The 17,792-nt window shown below is 39.2% G+C and overlaps 1 protein-coding gene across 1 annotated transcript in view; it reads left to right on the forward strand.

Annotated features, from left to right (window-relative positions):
* Window positions 1-819: 819 nt before the first annotated feature.
* BCKDHB (branched chain keto acid dehydrogenase E1 subunit beta) overlaps window positions 820-17,792 on the forward strand; it is a 105,920-nt gene continuing 88,947 nt past the window's right edge. The window contains exons 1-3 of the mRNA XM_062488607.1: window positions 820-902; window positions 3,287-3,364; window positions 5,946-6,014. Coding sequence (XP_062344591.1) covers window positions 3,301-3,364; window positions 5,946-6,014 — 133 coding nt within the window. The 5' untranslated portion in view covers window positions 820-902; window positions 3,287-3,300. The remainder of the gene's footprint in view (window positions 903-3,286; window positions 3,365-5,945; window positions 6,015-17,792) is intronic.

Raw genomic sequence — 17,792 nt, forward strand, 5'->3', positions numbered from 1 at the left:
TGGAGAGTTTTACAAGGGCATGTAGTGGCAGGACAAGGGGGAACAGATTCGAACTGGAAGAGTATAGGTTTAGATTGGATGTTAGGTAAAGAATTCTTTACTACAGGAGTGGTGAGGCACTGGAACAGGCTGCCCAGAGAAGCTGTGGATGCCCCATTCCTGGAAGTGTTCAAGGCCAGGGTGGATGGGGCTCTGAGCAACCTTGCCTTGTGAAAGGCATTCCTGCCGCTGGCAAGGCTGTTGGAACTACATCATCTCTAAGGTCCCTTCCAACCCAAACCAATCTAGGATTTGTCGATTCTGGGGTGGTGATATGACAACCCCTGCAGTGGAAGAAAAGAGTTAAAGAGGAGAGGCGAAGCCTTTGGTTTCAGCTGCGACTATGACAGCACTGAGAGTGCACCGAGGCCCCCGTGCCCGCGCCTACGACTGCGGCCACGGCTGTGTCTGCGCCTATGGATGGAACCATGGCTGTGCCTACGGCTATGGATGGAACCATGGCTGTGCCTGTGCCTATGAGGGCGCTCCGGGAGCAGCGCGCTCCCGGCTCTCAGGGCGCGCTCCCGGCTCTCAGGGCGCGCTCACGGCTGCCGCGTGGCGCGCGCGCGCGCAGCAAAACTCCCTCCTCCCCTCCCTCCCACTCCTCCACCCACCGCGGAGCCGCCTCTGATTGGTCCGTGCCGCGGCAGCGCTGGCCAATGGCAGGCCGGCTCGGGACCCCGCCTCTTTAGAACCTGCTGGCGGCGGAGGGCCCGGCGTCGCGGCGATGGCGGTGGCGGGGCGGGCCCTGCGTGCGGCGCTCCCCGCCGGGCTCTGGGGCCGCCTGGCCCCGCTGCCGGGCGCTCCCCGCCGGGCCGCCGCACACTTCGCTTTCCAGCCGGACCCGGCGCCCAGCGAGTACGGTGAGAGCGCGGCTGGGCCCGGGTCCACCCCGCGGGCCGGCCTCAACCTCGCTCTGCCGCCGATTCCGCTCTGTCGCCCTCACCTTCCTGGGGGAGGTCGCCAGCAGCCCCGTCCGGGATGGGAGGGAGGGAGGGAGGCAGACAGAACCCGTCGAGGGCCCGGTGAAGCGCTGGGAGTCAGGCCCCGGGCGGTGGAGACATCCCCATGGCCGCGTGACCCCGCCGTGTCCTCCACGCTTCCACCCGCGGGTTTTCCGCAGAAATCCTGGGCTGTGGGTAGGAAGGCCCCTGGGCCGCTGGCGGGGCTGGGGGTGCCGCAGGCCCCCTCCGTGGTGGGGTGGTGAGGTGTTTTGGGCTGTCAGAGCCAGAGTTGAAGTAGATGGGCCCGTCCTGTGCTCAGACCTGCAAGGCCATCCTCGGCCCCCGTCCTGTACCAAAAGCTTCTTGCAGTAACTTACTGACTTGACATCCACCCTGGTTTTTGTATTGCATGCTTAGATCATGAGTGTGAGAATAAACCTATGATTAATAAAGACTGCTGTCCGCTGAAAGGTTCGAGGTCATCCTTGTCATCACATGGCTGAGAGTAAACACAGATAACTTGGAAATGAACAGTGTTTGACTTTTATTTCTGAGATGCATCCCTGCAAAGCCTGCCAGCTGCAGAACAGCTGTTTCTATCACACCAACCTCACTATCCTCTAGAAAACTTGTTACTTGATCGGATATCGTGCTGTTGTGTCTTGATCATGACCAACGGAGTTTTCTCTACATTTCTTTTAGTGATAAGGATGTACAGGCATCCAAGGTGCCACATAGTGAAGCTTGTTTTGGGCGGGTCCCTGCTTGAGATCATGTGAAGTTCTGGAGTGGCATGACAGTTATTGCCATTAATTAGTAGAAAACTAATTCCCTGTGAGTTAAAATATACTTTGAAATTCTGTAAAAACTAGTGAAAGTTAAATAAAATTATGGCAATACTGATCCTGATATTGATCTAAAAGGCACAACTAGTTCCCCTTTGTGGGGCTGATACAAAAGCCTGTGCTATATGTGAGGGAAGCAGGTTAGAACTATTATGGTGTCTTTTTGACAGTGACTTAAGTAATAGCCATTTGTTTATATCACATAGTGGGCAGATGATACCTTGTGGAAAAGATAACCTAAGCACTAATGTGAATTACTAGGGATAGAGGGAAACAGCTGCTGATCCCCAGCTGTTTTTTTCGAATTTGTGAATTTTATTCATTAGGGCTTTTGTGTAGCTTGAACAGTTCCCATAACATTTTTTTTCCCACCTTTTCTTCTTCTTAAAGGGCCATGTAAAGTATAACAAGTGAAGTTACCAAGCAAAGGAACGTGTAGGAATGCAGCTACTCTGGTGTGGCATGACACGAGTCTTTAACAAAAATACTAACATTAATTAATGATTTAGAAGAAAGGGAAGCTGAATGTTTGTTGAGAGGTACTGTAACTACTGGAAAAATAATGTAGTTCTCCTTTCTGAATTCTAACACCTATTATGTTTGTGTGAAATCTTAATCTAATAATCTAATTTATTTATTTAATTTTACACACTGTTTGTGTTGGTAGGTTGCGTTCTCCTGGACAGTGGCCTCTAGTCATGACTTAAGAGGTTTTGCCAGTTAAAAAGCTATCAAATGTCAGCCAAGCAATTTCTTACTTGGTTTCTTTTAAGAATTATTTGCTTGGAGAATCTGAATCAGTTATAGTAGTGAGGGCTAGGCTGTTGTTTTGGTCCATCTTTGCTTTCAGGTCTCCTTGTTTTTTCCCTGCAGTGCTGCAGTGAAGAAGGGCACTCTGGTAGGCTTGGTTTGAATTAAACAGCTTGCTTTACTTCAGCATCAAGTTTCTTTCTTTGAAGTATGGATTTAATGCTTCAGACACTAACTGCAGTGCAGAGAGCAGGCCAGTGGTCTAGAAAATTTCTGATAATAATAGATGTCTGTAAATGGGAACGGTTGGTGCTTAAGAGAATGTGATTAAAGAATGATAAAGTAAACTTCAGTGAATTTTCGCTGGAGGTGGATCCTGGTCTTCAAAACAATAATATGTTGATTTCTTCCTTTGAAAAGGAAGGCATTGTTCCCAGTGCTTGAGCATTACAAAGCTGCATTAGCTCTATGCAAGAGCATAGTTTCTTGAAAAAATGTGGAAGTAGAATTATAGTCCTTGGGAAGGCCAAGCATACAGTGCTCAATCCCATTTATCCCATAATTTTATTCAGCAGATGAATCTTGGGTATTCCTAACAAGGATCTTGTTTTTGATGGTTAAAGTTTTTGGACATGTTTTCACCAGTGTTTTCTAATATACTCTGTGTTTTGAACCAAATTAAATTGTGGAATGATCACTTTCACACAGGGCAAACTCAGAAGATGAATCTCTTCCAATCCATAACAAGTGCCTTGGACAATGCTTTAGCCAAAGATCCAACTGCAGGTACCTTATACTTGTTACTGTATTTTGCTTTATATAAATAATGTTTTGGTTTGCCTATCTGTGTACAATATTTAATGTATTTCTCGTGGCTTTTAAAGTTTTCTAGTAAGTTATTTCTACACTTTGATCTCAAATCTGTGTTACGTCAACAGATTACTAATGGAGTATATGGTCTAAGATGCAGTTGTACCTTCTGTTTTAGCTCTGTGTATTTCACTTGAAAGTGAGGACAGAAGATATATTATTTAACATACTTAAAATATTACTGATGAGAATTCTCCTCGAGGGCAGCTTGAGTCCCACTAGTAGGGGTTTTAAAAGCGTAAACATTACTTTTACATTTCTTAAACTTTTTGTTCCCCAAAACTGGTATTTTTTTAGAGACCATATATTCTTTGCTCTGTACATTATCTTTCTTCCTTGCCCTCCAAAATTAATTTATAGCTTTACTGGTTTCTGTTCATTGTTGTGCATAGGCAGTGTAATATTTGCTAGGCTTTTGCAGTCTGGACAACCCATAACTTGGAAGATACTACTTCATAATATCGGGATTCAAAAGGCTTATCCTAAACTATTGCACAAAACTATTGACTCCAGATTCAATTCTTATACATAACAGGAGGTCTTTTGCTTCTGTTGTCCTAGCAAAGGCATGATAATGGCCAGATATCTGAAAGAGATGCTTCATGCCATGAACACAGCTGCAAAGGCTGCATCATCTTATGTAATTTTGGGTTTTCTTTTTAGTATGTTAGTAGCCCTTTTTGGCACTGCTTGAATCACTGCTCAACCTAAAATCTGACTAACTGTCTGATCTGTTGGGACAAATTCCATGTTGTCAGTCCAGTACTATGCCTGTACACATTCCCTCTCAGTCTCAGCTGTTTTATATGCATCTTGATTAGATTAAATTTAGACAACTGAGTGTAAATTAGGGCCACGAAGAGATTTTATTACCATTTCTGTATAATTAGCCATATAAAAGCAAGTAGAATGTTAGTCCAGCAGAGACCTAGACTCATATATAATCTTGGGCCTTTAGAGAACCAGTTGCTCTAAGGTTCCAGTCTTGCTCCTCAGCTTTGCAGGGGTTAGTCTTTGTAAAGTCCTTTGCAAGACCATGTTGGAGTTCTACAGTCCAGATGTTCTCAGAGTTCTCAGAATCACTGCACTTACTGAATTAATTAGGACTTTCTGCAACAGAAAACATGTCCTTCATATGTTTTCAGTTGTATGGGAATTGAGCAATTGTTTAAGTGTGGAAATCCTCATACTTGTGTGAATGAGAATTAGAATCTCTCCAGGAAAATATATTTCAGTGGCTGAACTGAATGAGTAAAGCCATTCAAATTTGTGGATACCAGCATTAAATGTGAATATTTTTGTAGATGCCAGCTGGCTCAAAAGTAAGGAGCCATATGGTAACAGAAAGGACTTACGAAGATTTTAAGTACATAAAATCCCGCCCAAATTATTGTTAAAAATTAGAGAAGTGATCCAGGGACATAGTTCAATCACAGACTCCATGAGTACATTAATTTTGCATCTTTATAGAAATTATTTTTCTTTAAATGTTGCCATTGATGTGATTAGCCTAAGTATGCTAATCCCTTTTAGTGATTACAATCAGAAATTTACTTTATTTAATTAATAATAGTATTTGAAAGGCAAGAAGGTTAACTTATTATTTTGTGTCCTTTAGAATATGGAAAATAATGAAGAACTGGGGAGTAATCAGAGCTGACCCTTGTTCATGCAAGCAGCTATTGGTGATATTGCTGCACATCTTACATGCTTAAAAAAATTGCAATGGGCAATACTTGTTTCTGTGAAACAGATAACAAAATGGTTTCATGAAAAATTAGACATAACCATTCCCTAAATTCAAAGAAAAAAACCTAAACAGATTAGTTAATATGAAGCTAAGTTTTAAAGGCAAATACTTTTAGTGATAAAACTTTATTGACTACAAGAATAGTAGTATTAAATTCTGAGAACTGTCCTAGTTATTAAATAGTCATCTTTTCTGTAGAGGAGTTCCTTTGAAGTCATTCTTCAGGGGTCTGGCAGGTATGTTTGGAGAAGACTTGACATTTCATGTTGAATTGATATTTTGAAAAATACTTCAATTTGATGGTTTTCAAAACACTATATTTATTGAAATCTGTAGAGGAAGCATGCGAATGGTTACCAGTTGATGCAGAAGGTTTAATTTCAGTGACTCTTTAGAGACTGAATGTAATTGCTTTTTGGAATTTTACTAATTTAGTTGTAGACACTGTGTTATTATAGAATACTTCAAAAACTTGATAGCTAATGAAAGCCTAACAGAATCAGTTTCATGAATTCTGTTTTGAGACAGCTGTGTTGGTGTTCTGATTCCTCATTAACCTTGGCTCTTCATGTATAATAGTCAGGCTGTGCATGAGAAATGCTTAGATCTAGATAAATCTTGAAGTGAAATGAAATGTTAGGAGTTACTATTGTTAGTGTCTCATATAAAAGCCTTTGAAACATGTGAGTTTAAAAAAGTAAGATGCATTGGAGTAATGTTAGCCTCCCCTGCTGTTCTTATTTTCAGTTGTATTTGGTGAAGATGTGGCCTTTGGTGGAGTCTTCAGATGTACAGTTGGCTTGCGAGACAAGTATGGTAAGTTAATCTGTAAATCTGACTTCAGTTTCATGTTAACAGCTCTGCTCTTTTTTTACCCATTTTTTATGAGAAGTACTGTTACTGGAATGCTAAAAAACTATAAAATCAATGTTTCATATATAGCAGGCTAATTAGTGTATAGCATTTTCAGGTCTTGGAAGCTGGTTGTGGAGACAGTAACATGATACAGCTTTTAATCTGGCAATTGCTATTCCTCCACTGGGCTATTACAGAGAAGAAGAGGTTATAACATATTAAGTTTCAGTAGCTTACTTTCTTCAAGGCACAGATATGACTTGGACCTTTTGCAACAAGTGATTAAATTTATTTAATGATAATAAAGCTGTATTACAGCCATCTTGGAGAACAAAGATCCACCTTTTTTGAGTAAATAAAAAAGGGAGAGGATAAAGACTATACTTCTAAGAAGTTTCAGAAACACAGCCATATTTTGTTGTATTGCTTCTCTGCTTCAGTTATTGTGTGGATGTTCTTTTGCTGTCTAGTTTACACATTAATGTTCAAATAATTAGAATAGAACTTCTGCTAGTCATGATCTTTAGTGCTGCTTGTTGGGAGTGAGTTGCAGTTCTGTAACTGGTGTGATATGTTGCCTGTGTGTACTAGGCACCATATGAAAACCAGGCCTCTGAGACCAGTTGCTGGAAACATAGGCAACAGAAGATGTTGTTTGGGAAATAAGTAACAGGAGCAGATGGTTGCATAAGCAATCTTCTTGGATTATAGTGAACATCTCCAGTTCAAAAGACAGAAGGGACAAACTTTATATTATTAAGGTGGTTCTTTGAGGTTCATTTAACGGGATTTTTTGATGTAAGGCAGTCATATAATATTGGAATGAAGGAAAGAGATTATTTAATATTTGTAATAGCATTTTATTGGTAGTGTATTCCAATGTGCCAGTTTCAAATATTCTGTGACAGCCCTGACAGAGCACAGGGGGACTGTTGAGGGGGTGCAAAGGACTGGTTACGCTGTGCTAATCAGGATGATAACCAGCAGTCACAGCACATCAGCAGCCTAGCTAGATTCAGGTTTATTTCATGGGTGTAATAACAAAGATTTTAAATGAGATTTTTGAGAAAGCTATGATGTGACTTTGGGAATATTTGGAAAGAACTCCATTAAAGTGTGAGAGGGAGTGAAGCATGAGAACTGGGGAAGTGTTTATATGAACATTGAACAAGGAGTAATGAAACTAGTATTACCATTTGCTCAAAAAGGGTACTGACCTCTTCAGGGTGAGTAAGAGGATAGATTTTATGAGAAAAGACTTAAGAAGTGCTCTTGTTTCAGGTGATCATAAAGTAAAATGAGTAAAGTAAAAATTTAAAGTGCTGGTGAGATCAGATTAGCAAGGTAGGAAGCTGTCTCTTCACATTCATTCAGGCCATTGCTAAGATCGTGCTTGCTAGAGGAAAAGTGTGTCATCTAGAAGAGAAGAAAAAATTCTAAGAGCTTTTTGCTGTTTTCCTACATTAATAAAAAGTTTGTTTTACAGATTCTGGTGTTTAGGTCTAGGTGAAAAGTGAACTGAAGGTGTTGATAGTGATTGAGAGAGAAGGAGGTGGAGAAGGCGTGACTTGATCTGGTGGTTTGACCCTGGCTGGAGGCCAGTACCCTCCAAAGCTGCTCTATCACTCCCCTCAAGTGGACATGGGAGAGAAAATGTAACTAGAGGCTCATGAGTTGATATAAGCGTATAGAGAGATCACAAACTGATTTCTGCCATGGGCAAAACAGACTTGACTCACAGGAATAGGCTGAATTTATTACCATTCAAAATCAGAGTAGGATAATGAGAAGTAAAACACATCTTCAAAAGACATTCCCTCTACCCCTCCCTCATTTCTGGACTTAACTTCAGTTTTGATTCTCTGCTTCCTCCTCTCCCCACAGTGGCACAAGGAGGCAGAGAGTTGGAGTTAATGGTCAGTTCATCACTTGTCTCTGCCGCTGCTTTTTCCTTGTGGAGAGGAGTGCTTTCCCTGCTGCAGTGTGAAGTCCCTTCCACAGGAGACAGTTCTCCATAAACTTCAGGAGCAGGCTGCTCCAGCATGGGTCCCATGTGGGGTCACAAACTCTGCCAGCAAAGCTACTCCAGAATGAGCTCCTCTCTACACAGGGCCACAGGTCCTGCCACGAGCCTGCTCCAGAGCAGGATTCCTATGGGATTGCAACCTTTTTTTTTTTTTTTTTTTTTTTTTTTGGATATCCTGCTCTGATGTGGTTCCATGAGGGGCTGCAGGTGGATCTCTGCTCCTCCATGGACCTCTATGGGCTACAGGGGCACAGCCACCTGACCATGGGCTGCACCAATCTGTACCATAACTTTTTTTCTGTTTCCTTCTTAAATATATTATTACAGAGACATCACTGACCTTGCTGATGGGCTCATCCTTGGCCAGAAGTAGGTCTGTTCTGAAGCTGACTGACATTGGCTCTGTTGGACCTAGGGGAGATTCTTGGCAGCTTCTCACAGAAGCCACCCATGTAGCTCCTTCCCCTTCTAGCAAAACCTGGCCATACAAACCCAATACACAGGAGAAATAAAAATTCTTTATGATGCTGCTGAGGTGCCCATAAGTAAATGAAAGACAATATCTGAAATACAAGTTTGAACAGAAAGAGAATCTGAAGATAAGGTCCTGAATTTAGGACTCATTTGCAGAATGGAAATTCAGTTCTGTGAGGCAGGTAAGAGGACGTGGGTAACTAAGCTTCTTTCTTCACTGATAGTGAAATTCAGTAGAAAGCAGGTAGTGGCTGAGGAGGCCTTGCCAAAGATGACCTGGAGGATGTACTGAAAATATAGTTACAATGCTGAGGAGAAACAGAAAAGACTGAAAGTGCAAAAATTGAACGAATACAATATTTTGAGGGGTGTATATGCTTATCAGTGCAGTCACAGAGATTAAATAAGTTCTAAGTGGAATGCCTGTTTTATGAAAAGGGTAGACTCCATGTAAAACTGACAACCAACCAACCTGAGGAACCTTATGAGAAAGATTACATACACTTACTGACTCTTTCCCCATCCCTTTCCTGAATTTACCATCAAATTATAATAGGTGATGCAAGTAATATAATATGAGGTTGTTTCTATACGTTGATATAAAATACAAAGGAATGAATGGGTTTTTTTCTTCTACCCTGGAAGAGAGAGGCTGATTTTTGTTTAATTTTTTAGTTTCTTTTTCCTTGTAGATAGTTGAAATCACTAGGTGGCAGTCTGTGCCTGCAAGTTGTTATTTTGATACAAGTCGATAGTTCATTTTTAAGCACTTTTATAGGGGTCAAGGTCTAAATATCATCTAATATTATACTAGGAAGAATTTAGTATATTAATACTCAGTGCTAGTATTATAGAGGTTTTGGTTGCTGTCCAGAATGTTACTGAAGTCTCTCTGGAGAGAAAGAAATGAAATTTGATTTTAGAATAAACTGGTCATTAAATATAAAAGCTACCTTTTTTTTCTTTTCCCAGTGCAGTGTTATGTTGTATAAACACATCCAGAGGCCTGTACTAGTAAGTGAAGGAAAGCTCATTGGCTTTTTAAGGAAATAAATACAACCTTTCAATCAGATGAATTTTTAACATGCTACCAGGAGTTCTGTCTAAAAATATTTAATTAAGGAATCATATGTAAATAAGTCAGTGTGTGGAAATTTAATTTCCATGATAGTATGACTAAAGATAGTATGTTTGTTTCAGTACATCTTATATCAAGGTCTGAAATACATTATTCCAGTTTTCTGATATTGAATTGAATTTTTAAAAGTCTGTTGCTGTATAATTCTGAAAATGAGTAGACTTTCTGAATTATTTATGCAGAGTGCTTCTTCCAGGTAGTGAAGATAAACTGTACAGTTTGTTTCCTTTGTCCCCTCCCTCTGATCTGGTACATTGCAAGGCATATTCATGTTTTATTTCTTTTATCCTTCCCCATCACCCTCTGACAGGTTTTTGATTTTGCAGAAGTTGCATCCTCTAACCTCTAGAGTATCTTTATCAAAATAAGGAATGCCTGCTGTTCCACAGTCCTGCCCTCTTGGAGGTGTTTCCTGTCCTTAGAACAGTGTGATGTAAACTGCCTACTGTATTTTTATAGCCTAGGTAATGTGTGCAAACATTTAATATTTTTTTTAAGGGAAGTATATTATTATTCCAGTCCTTCAGAGAAAGCGCTGTCCATTTGTCTGTGAGTCTGCAAATGGATTTGAAACAATGATCTTGGAGTGGAAATACATGTCATGTTGCTCTGCCTGAAGTGTGAAATAAAGTTGCAACATGACAGAAACATAGAGGAGATCAGAGCTAGGAATTAGATGATAGGGGATTAAGAAATGGGCGGAAAAAAACAGAGGTAAAAGCAATGTAAAAATGGAGAAGATGGACAGAAGTGAAGACTGAGAAATGAGAATAGCTGAAGTAGTGACACAGGACGTTACTCAGGGTAATGCTAGGGCAGGTGTTTTTTTGTGTAACTCAAAAGAAAAGAAAAAAAAAGACATCTCTATCCTACTGTCCTACTGTGGTCAAGAAATGAAAATTACATAAACAGGGAAGTACAAATATATATAAAATACTTTCCCTGAATGTTCTTTCTGCCACCGTCTGAACACCTGCAGCTTGGAGGCTTCCTTATCTATAAGTGCCTCTGTGGTGATTTGGCCTCTGTGGTGATTTGTCTTTCAAACCATTCTGGCCTGCACTTGAAGGGAAAATTTAAAGTGCACTTGCTGCCCTGTCAAAAGACTGTCCTTAGTGGGGGTAAGGATCAGGAACTTTCTGACTATTTTGGAGCTTGATATTTTGATATTTTGAGGATGTGGAATAGGATCAGTCCTTGCTCAGAACTCTGAGTCCAACAGAAGAAAGGTGAGCTTGGCAGGTCTTTCCCCATAGCAGTGCTTGGGTAGAGGCTGACTTTTTTTTTGTTTATATGTTCACTTTTACAAATGAAGTTTGCAAACCTTTTGAGGTTCCACTCAATTCCCTATTGTGCAGCAGCCTACAGTTCCTTCTCATGGAATGTCCTTCTATTTGCCATCAAGAGAGTCTAGGTGACTGTGTAAGTTAGATTCCCAGTATTTGCAGGCCTGAATAGATTGTTTTTTATGTTGTTTGAGCTCTTGAAAATTATTTTTAACTGAAAGAATAGTGTGTGTCTTTTACTTTTCAGTATGGAATTCCTGAATAAGGCCATTTTAATTCCCTTGCTGCTATTTGCAAATGAAGGTAGAATGTGAATAGTTTGAATGGGAGTTTTTATTTAAAGATTCTCTCAGTTCCAGGAGGATGTTATTGTGGTATCTCCTACCAGAAGCAAATGCTTGCCCAGGGTATAAGAGACTTGGCCTAATGCTCTCCCTTGAGAGTTCTGAACTTACTCCACAAAATGTTGACTGAGTTACCAAAGCTGATCTTTATGGAGATAAAGCAGAAGTACTTTTTGCAGCAGTTGTTATTTTGAAATGTTTAGGAATTAGTTTATCTTTTGCTTATGTGATTCATTTGTCACTGTTTGGGATCCTCTGTGTGATCGCAGAGTGAACAAGAGGAAGATAGGCTTCTTCCTTTCTGGATTAAAGTCCCATCACTGATAGGAGAATTTTTGACTCATGGGTTTTTTTTTTTTTTTTTTTTTTTTTAAATCTGTTCTCTTTGGTCTCTGTTATTGCTGTTCCCCTCTTTTTGTTTGTCAGTGCACACAGAGAGTACTGCCCACAACAGCTTATGGTACCCTCAAACACAGTCAATTAGACCAAAGTGCTTTTCCCAAGGTTTCTCTATAACATTGCTGAAATGTTCTAGTGATGTTTGCTGCCTTTTTTAGTAATGCAGTGTTGACTGTCAGTTTGTGGCCTTAGTCCCCAAGTTTTTTCTAATCTACTGCTGTGCAGCAGCCAACTGCTTTTTTTGCTGGGTGGGTGGTTGATAAAATGAAACGCAGAACAACTGTGTGTCGTCAGTTCTATACATATGTAGGATAAAACAAAATCAATCTCAGATAATTTCCTTTTAGGTAATTCTGAGTTAAATACATGGCTAGAGACATTAATACATGCAGATAGTGCTAAATGTGCAATAAGTAGCTTCATTTTTTTTCTCACTCCTTTTAAAGTTTTGTCATGTAGTATAGAAGGGGTATGCACAAGTAACTTGAAGTTTAATTCTCCTTTTTTCCCCAGTATTTTCAAGATCATAGGATTGTTTTGTATATAATCCTCCCTGTGTTTTATTATTATTTTGATGCAGCTAGAAGTGTAAATATAGTTTCTAGGATTATTTTCTTCCAAACCATATTTCTAAAAAAAAAAGCATGAAATAGATAGGGAGCAGATTGTAAACAGTAATTTCTGTATATCCAGTCAGTTCAGGATATTTTCTTGCAAATTGATAAATCACAGGAAAAAAAACAGAACATCAGGAGAAGAGGAAACACTTGTAATGAATCCTATGAGAATAGAGTGAGTTGAATCAGAAGTTCCCCCTGTGGCAAATTTCAAACACATCAAAAAGCAAGTGACATATGAAAGCACAGTTGTAGCTGTGAAAGAAAATAGTATCCTTATGTTCCTTATATCAGGATGACTTAGCTGCATTAGCAATCAGCTGGATGCTTTAAAAATGATTTTATTTATCACTTCCATATTTGTTTTCCTTTCTTTTCTGTCTGCCTTACAAAATTTTCTCTCTGGAGCACAGGGTATGTTTTGAGACAGATCAGCTGGCAAAGGCTGTTTTTAGCCTTCAGCGTTGAAGTTTCTCTGGCTTTTCTACACACATAGTCCCAGTGCAGGATTATGGTTATAGTTTGAAGCTTTTCTTTATTGATCAGTTTCTCTGAACTCTGCTTATTGCAGCTGGAGGATATAGGGCATCCAAAACTGGATACTTTACTCTTGTGTTTTACTGAGTAAAATCCAGTTGCTTACAGCTCTCTCTTGTTACATCCCATGATAATGCTAGCTTGTCTTCAGCAATAATGTTTATTTACAACACCTGATCCTCTGTAAGCACTGGTTGCTATTCTGTAGACCTTGTATTTAACATGTAAACACCTGTGTGAGTTTTCAGGGAAAACTTCATTCTCAGTAAATGAATTGTTTATTTATAGTCCAGTAAACTTTATTTGGCCAGGCGATGCTCAAGGGACTCCAGCTTTTCTGAAAAAAAACAAAAAACAAAACAGTAGTTATTCTTTGAAGGTAAGTATTTACTTGAGCACGATATTATTCAGTGAGCTTTAGCTGTAGAAAACTCCTGAAAGCAAGTTCTGTGTTTTAAGTGAAAAGCTTATGAAGGAAAACATGGGTGAGAAGATAGAGTTGTCCCCATGTTGTTCTGGTATTTGGTGAAGGTTGTAGGCTGAAGTTTGCATGTTTAAGCTTGAAAAAGCTGCTTAATATCCTGATGGCTTTTAGTAGCATGAAGTGATGGGAGAACTTTTTGAAGCTGAACTAATAGAAGTATAGTATAGGGGTTTTTTTAAAAAAAAATCTGATAGTTTGTGTCCAAAATACATCAAATATTTTAAAATGTTTATATTGTAAATATTTTTGTTAGTGATTTCAGGGCATTTTTTTTTATTCTGTAAACTATACTTAATGTTACTGCTAAGGGAGCAGAGATCTGTCAATGGAGATTCAGGGTTGTTCTGGTTATTCTTGTGATCCCAACTGTCACAGGGTAAAGGTAAGAAGTAAAAGAACGCAATTTGGATGGACTCTAATGCTATATATTAAGACAGTGTGTTTTGCCTCCCAAAAGTTATTAGTAGATGGGTCTTAATTCAACAGGTTGCAGACGCACTAAGGTTTTTATGTGGAATTTTAAATCAATAATTGGGGTGTCTTTTACTTTCCTTTAGAACATAACCATATGCTGTTATGAAGAGGAGCCTAAAACTAAGCTGGAAGTAGCAGAGGTATTAGGGCTTTGCTGTATAAGCAGATAGAAGAATGTTACCTTGATGCTTCAAAAGCAGACTGCAGTCTTGCTGGAGAAATGTACTTTGGCATAGGTCCTGGTCCTTGCTGAAACATTGCATGTGGTAGAAGGAAGGAGTTCAGAACTTTTGATGTCATGGACATAGGCTAAGGGTGGAACATTTTATTCACAGTTCAAAATGACTACTTGTGTGTTGATTGACTAAAACCTAAATAGCCTGGGATTTGGTTATTGTCATTTCTTTGTGGATAGATTTAAGTGGAGAATTCTACCGCTTGCTTGTCTGGTTCTTCCAGAACAGTTTGGCAAGACCTGGATTTGTTCTGATTTATATAAATGTCTTTGAACAGTAACATCTGGAGAACGTGTTCTGAACTCATTACACAATAGTACATTTTGTTCATTTTCATCTTAAATAGCCAATTCTTTTTTGAAGATAGAAAAAGAAGAAAAGTTATTTGAAAACTTGGTAAAATGTAGTATGCCCTTTTTATACCTTTTGTATATGTGGGATAATGATATAAATCAGTCTCTGTCAGGCCTAAATAGCTTTCATTTTAGTTTTATTTTCTTTTTACTAGTTCTGATAATGTTCCTGGTGTGAAAACTGTATTTTATTTATTTGGGGCTTATTAATATTTATTATGTTTCTTTTCCTGTGTTGTAAACCTGTTTGAGGGAAAGATAAGGAACATACTTTTTAATATAGAACTCAATACTCAGTGCAGAACTCAAGAAAGCTGTTCTTACATTTTTAAGTTATTTCAAGATACATTGCTGAGCAAAAAAGTATGTCCTGCTAAACTTCATAAAGATGGTATTTTCCACATAAGAAAATACTTGCAGTGAAACATGTAGAAACAATATTTATATAATATCATGTCAAGGAGGATGAAACTTTATGTAATTAAGACCCAAGATGGAATTGATGAGCATCTAATCTTTGCAGTCTATATTAGTACCAGGTTTGCAAGCACATTTTGTGTACCTTCTTTTAGACATCTCTCTATGCCTTTGCAATTCCTTAGGTGGAATTAGGTGATTATCAATTTCTTTGGTTAGTCCTGTGATTCCCTCTGTTCCATCTGTGTGTTTATTTATCCCACTCATCAACTAGGGTTAATACAATATGTCTGCTGTTTTTTCTACTCTGAGTTTGGTGGTAAGAGGGTGATAATTTCAATGGTGGTAAGAGGGTGGTAATTTCAATTTAAGAAGGTGCTGCAGACTTTATTACATGGAATAAAACTCTCAGAGTTTTCTTGAAGGTAATTTGCTTGAAGCCTAAAAGGGCTAAAACCCCCAAGATTAGTATCCAAGCCTGGGAGTTGTCTAAGATTTGCAGCAGAAGCACTTTGAGGTGCAGGTTAATCTTACTTTGACTTGATTCAGAGCCATCTTCCAGTGACCAGGTTGACATAACATACTAGTAATTTATAATAAAAGAGCTCTTTTCTTTTTAATTTACAGAAACATTAAATCCTGAAAACCTGGCACAAGGTTTTCACACTTAGATAGAAGCACCAAGTATAGACTAATTTATTAATTTTTCTCATGCACATGTTTTGCATTGTAAAGGGGCAGGCATGGTTACCAGTGAGATTTGTAAGATGGTTTTCACTACTGCAGGTTACTGGTCACTGAGCTCTTTTCTTGCTCCTGAGTACTTCTACAGCAGCATGAAATCTTTGTTCTTATGTTGAGAATACTTGCTTTACAATTCCAGGTAGATCCATCATGCTTTCATGTTCATGATAAAATACGTCTACACTACTGATACTGAGGCATGTGAGAGAGGGTAACTTGTATTTGACATTTTTGCCTACTCCTTGATTTGTCATCCAGATGGTCTGCACAACTTATTACAGCAGAATTTTCATTAACAGGTTGCAATACTTAGCTTTGACAACTGTTCTGTTTCCTGTTGGATCTCTGTCATGTCATGTTGCAGACAATGTGAAAATGTATGGAACTGACCTAAGCCTTGTAATTTAGGATGGTGTGTTGTCCTCTGCTTATACCCACATATGAGTATTTGGTAGTTGTCAATTTTGGGGCATATTTTTGCAAGTAAGCACTCTGTCATCTGGCATAGCTTCTCAAGTCAAAGCACTCTGTCATCTGGCATAGCTTCTCAAGTCAAACTGTATGTCGGTTATGCTTTTCTGCAAGTGTGCTTCTCACATAGCAAAAGTTTTTTGTAGTTGACAAAGGAATGTTATTAATCATAGCTGGAGGAATATTTGAATGCTTTGTCCAATTAGGCATTGCTTTTTTTTTATTTAGGCTGCAACTGGGTGTATGAGCCAGATGATGAGGAGGATTTCAGTGTGGAGTGGGCAGCCTGCATGAATATTTGAACTAGCAGTTCCAGGTCAAAGTGTTCTCAACAAGTCATTCTCTTACTCAATATGATGCATTTTCCTTCCAAGAGCTCATTAGATAAAAACCACTCTTTCACCTCCTCTTCCCTCAAGAGTCCCTTAGAAAAATAAAAAGAAATTCTGGTGAGGAAATCTGCCACTGAGATAGGTGTGAGCTGCTTTTTTAATGTTTTCCTAAGAGTGTGGATCTGAATCAGTACTATTTTATCGATGTCATTAAAGGCTTCCATCAACAGGACAGGTAAAAAGGACAGACATAAAAAAGTTTTGGCAGTCAGCATGTTGCCCTGCTTGGGGCTGTTAATAAACCATAGAGGGTTATAAGGAGAAGACCTAGAAGGTAATCTGTTTCAAACAAGTACTCAACACAGAGTTGAGTTTAGGTTGCCTGTGGTCTTATCCAGGTGAGTTTTGAACATATCCAGGGCAGGAGCTTCTACAGCCTCTTGGGACAGCTTATTCCAGCACGTGACTACTGTCACAATGAGGATTTTTTCCTTAATATAATTAGTTTGCTTTTCTGCATCATTCTTTTGCTTGACACTGAGTACCTGAAAAGAATCTTCTCTTCCCCCATTTGTACTACTGTTTGGCTGCTCTTCCATTGTGGGAAGATTAAATGACTTGCAAGGTTACCAGCACTCAAAGCTAAAGCCAAAGCTTTGCATTAATCTGCCTCAACTCCTCCCACTTCTTCCCTGAGAAAGGGAGACAATTACATAATATATTATTTTTTGGTTTATTCTTTAGCTTTCGTTGGCTGCTAGTTTGTCACAAATGACAGGAAATCTGAACTGGGGGAGAGGGCTAAAAATGAAATCTTCACTTTTTGCTTTAGGAAGCCAGAGGTGTTTATGGATTTTTTTCTGGGTCTTCTCTAATCCAAAAAGTCTGTGGGCCTAACAAGGACATTCTCAATGTTATATTCATGCTGTGAACTTTCAGATTTACTAAGTTTTACTAGAAAGTTTTCCTTCCAAACCTGAAATTTGGTAACTGTGTGGATTGCAAGAATTTCTAGGTAATGGAGGAGATTACTCCCTATCCATGGTAACCTTTTCTTTGTACTTCAGCAGTTCTCCTGACTCTGGTATTATCTGTAGCCTTTGAGAGTGAGGGTTAAATGAAAATGCAATAAACATGCTTTTCTCCTGAGGGAATCTTGGGGGAGAAGAGGTGAAAGTGTAGTCATGATCTAATAAGCTCTTAGAAGAAAAATGCATTGTCTTGGGTAAAAGAATGACTTGTTGAGAACACTTTGAGCTAGAACTACTAGTTCAAATATTCATGTTTCTTCAAATGTATGATTTAGTAACTGGGGGAGACTTAAAAAGAAAATATACCCTTCAGCTGTTCCTAATTTCCAAATTACTTGAAGTGCTTTTCTAAAGTGTTGGTTATGTCAGTGACATG

This window comes from Cinclus cinclus, chromosome 3 (genome assembly GCF_963662255.1).
Source record: "Cinclus cinclus chromosome 3, bCinCin1.1, whole genome shotgun sequence".
NCBI classification, from domain to species: domain Eukaryota; kingdom Metazoa; phylum Chordata; class Aves; order Passeriformes; family Cinclidae; genus Cinclus; species Cinclus cinclus.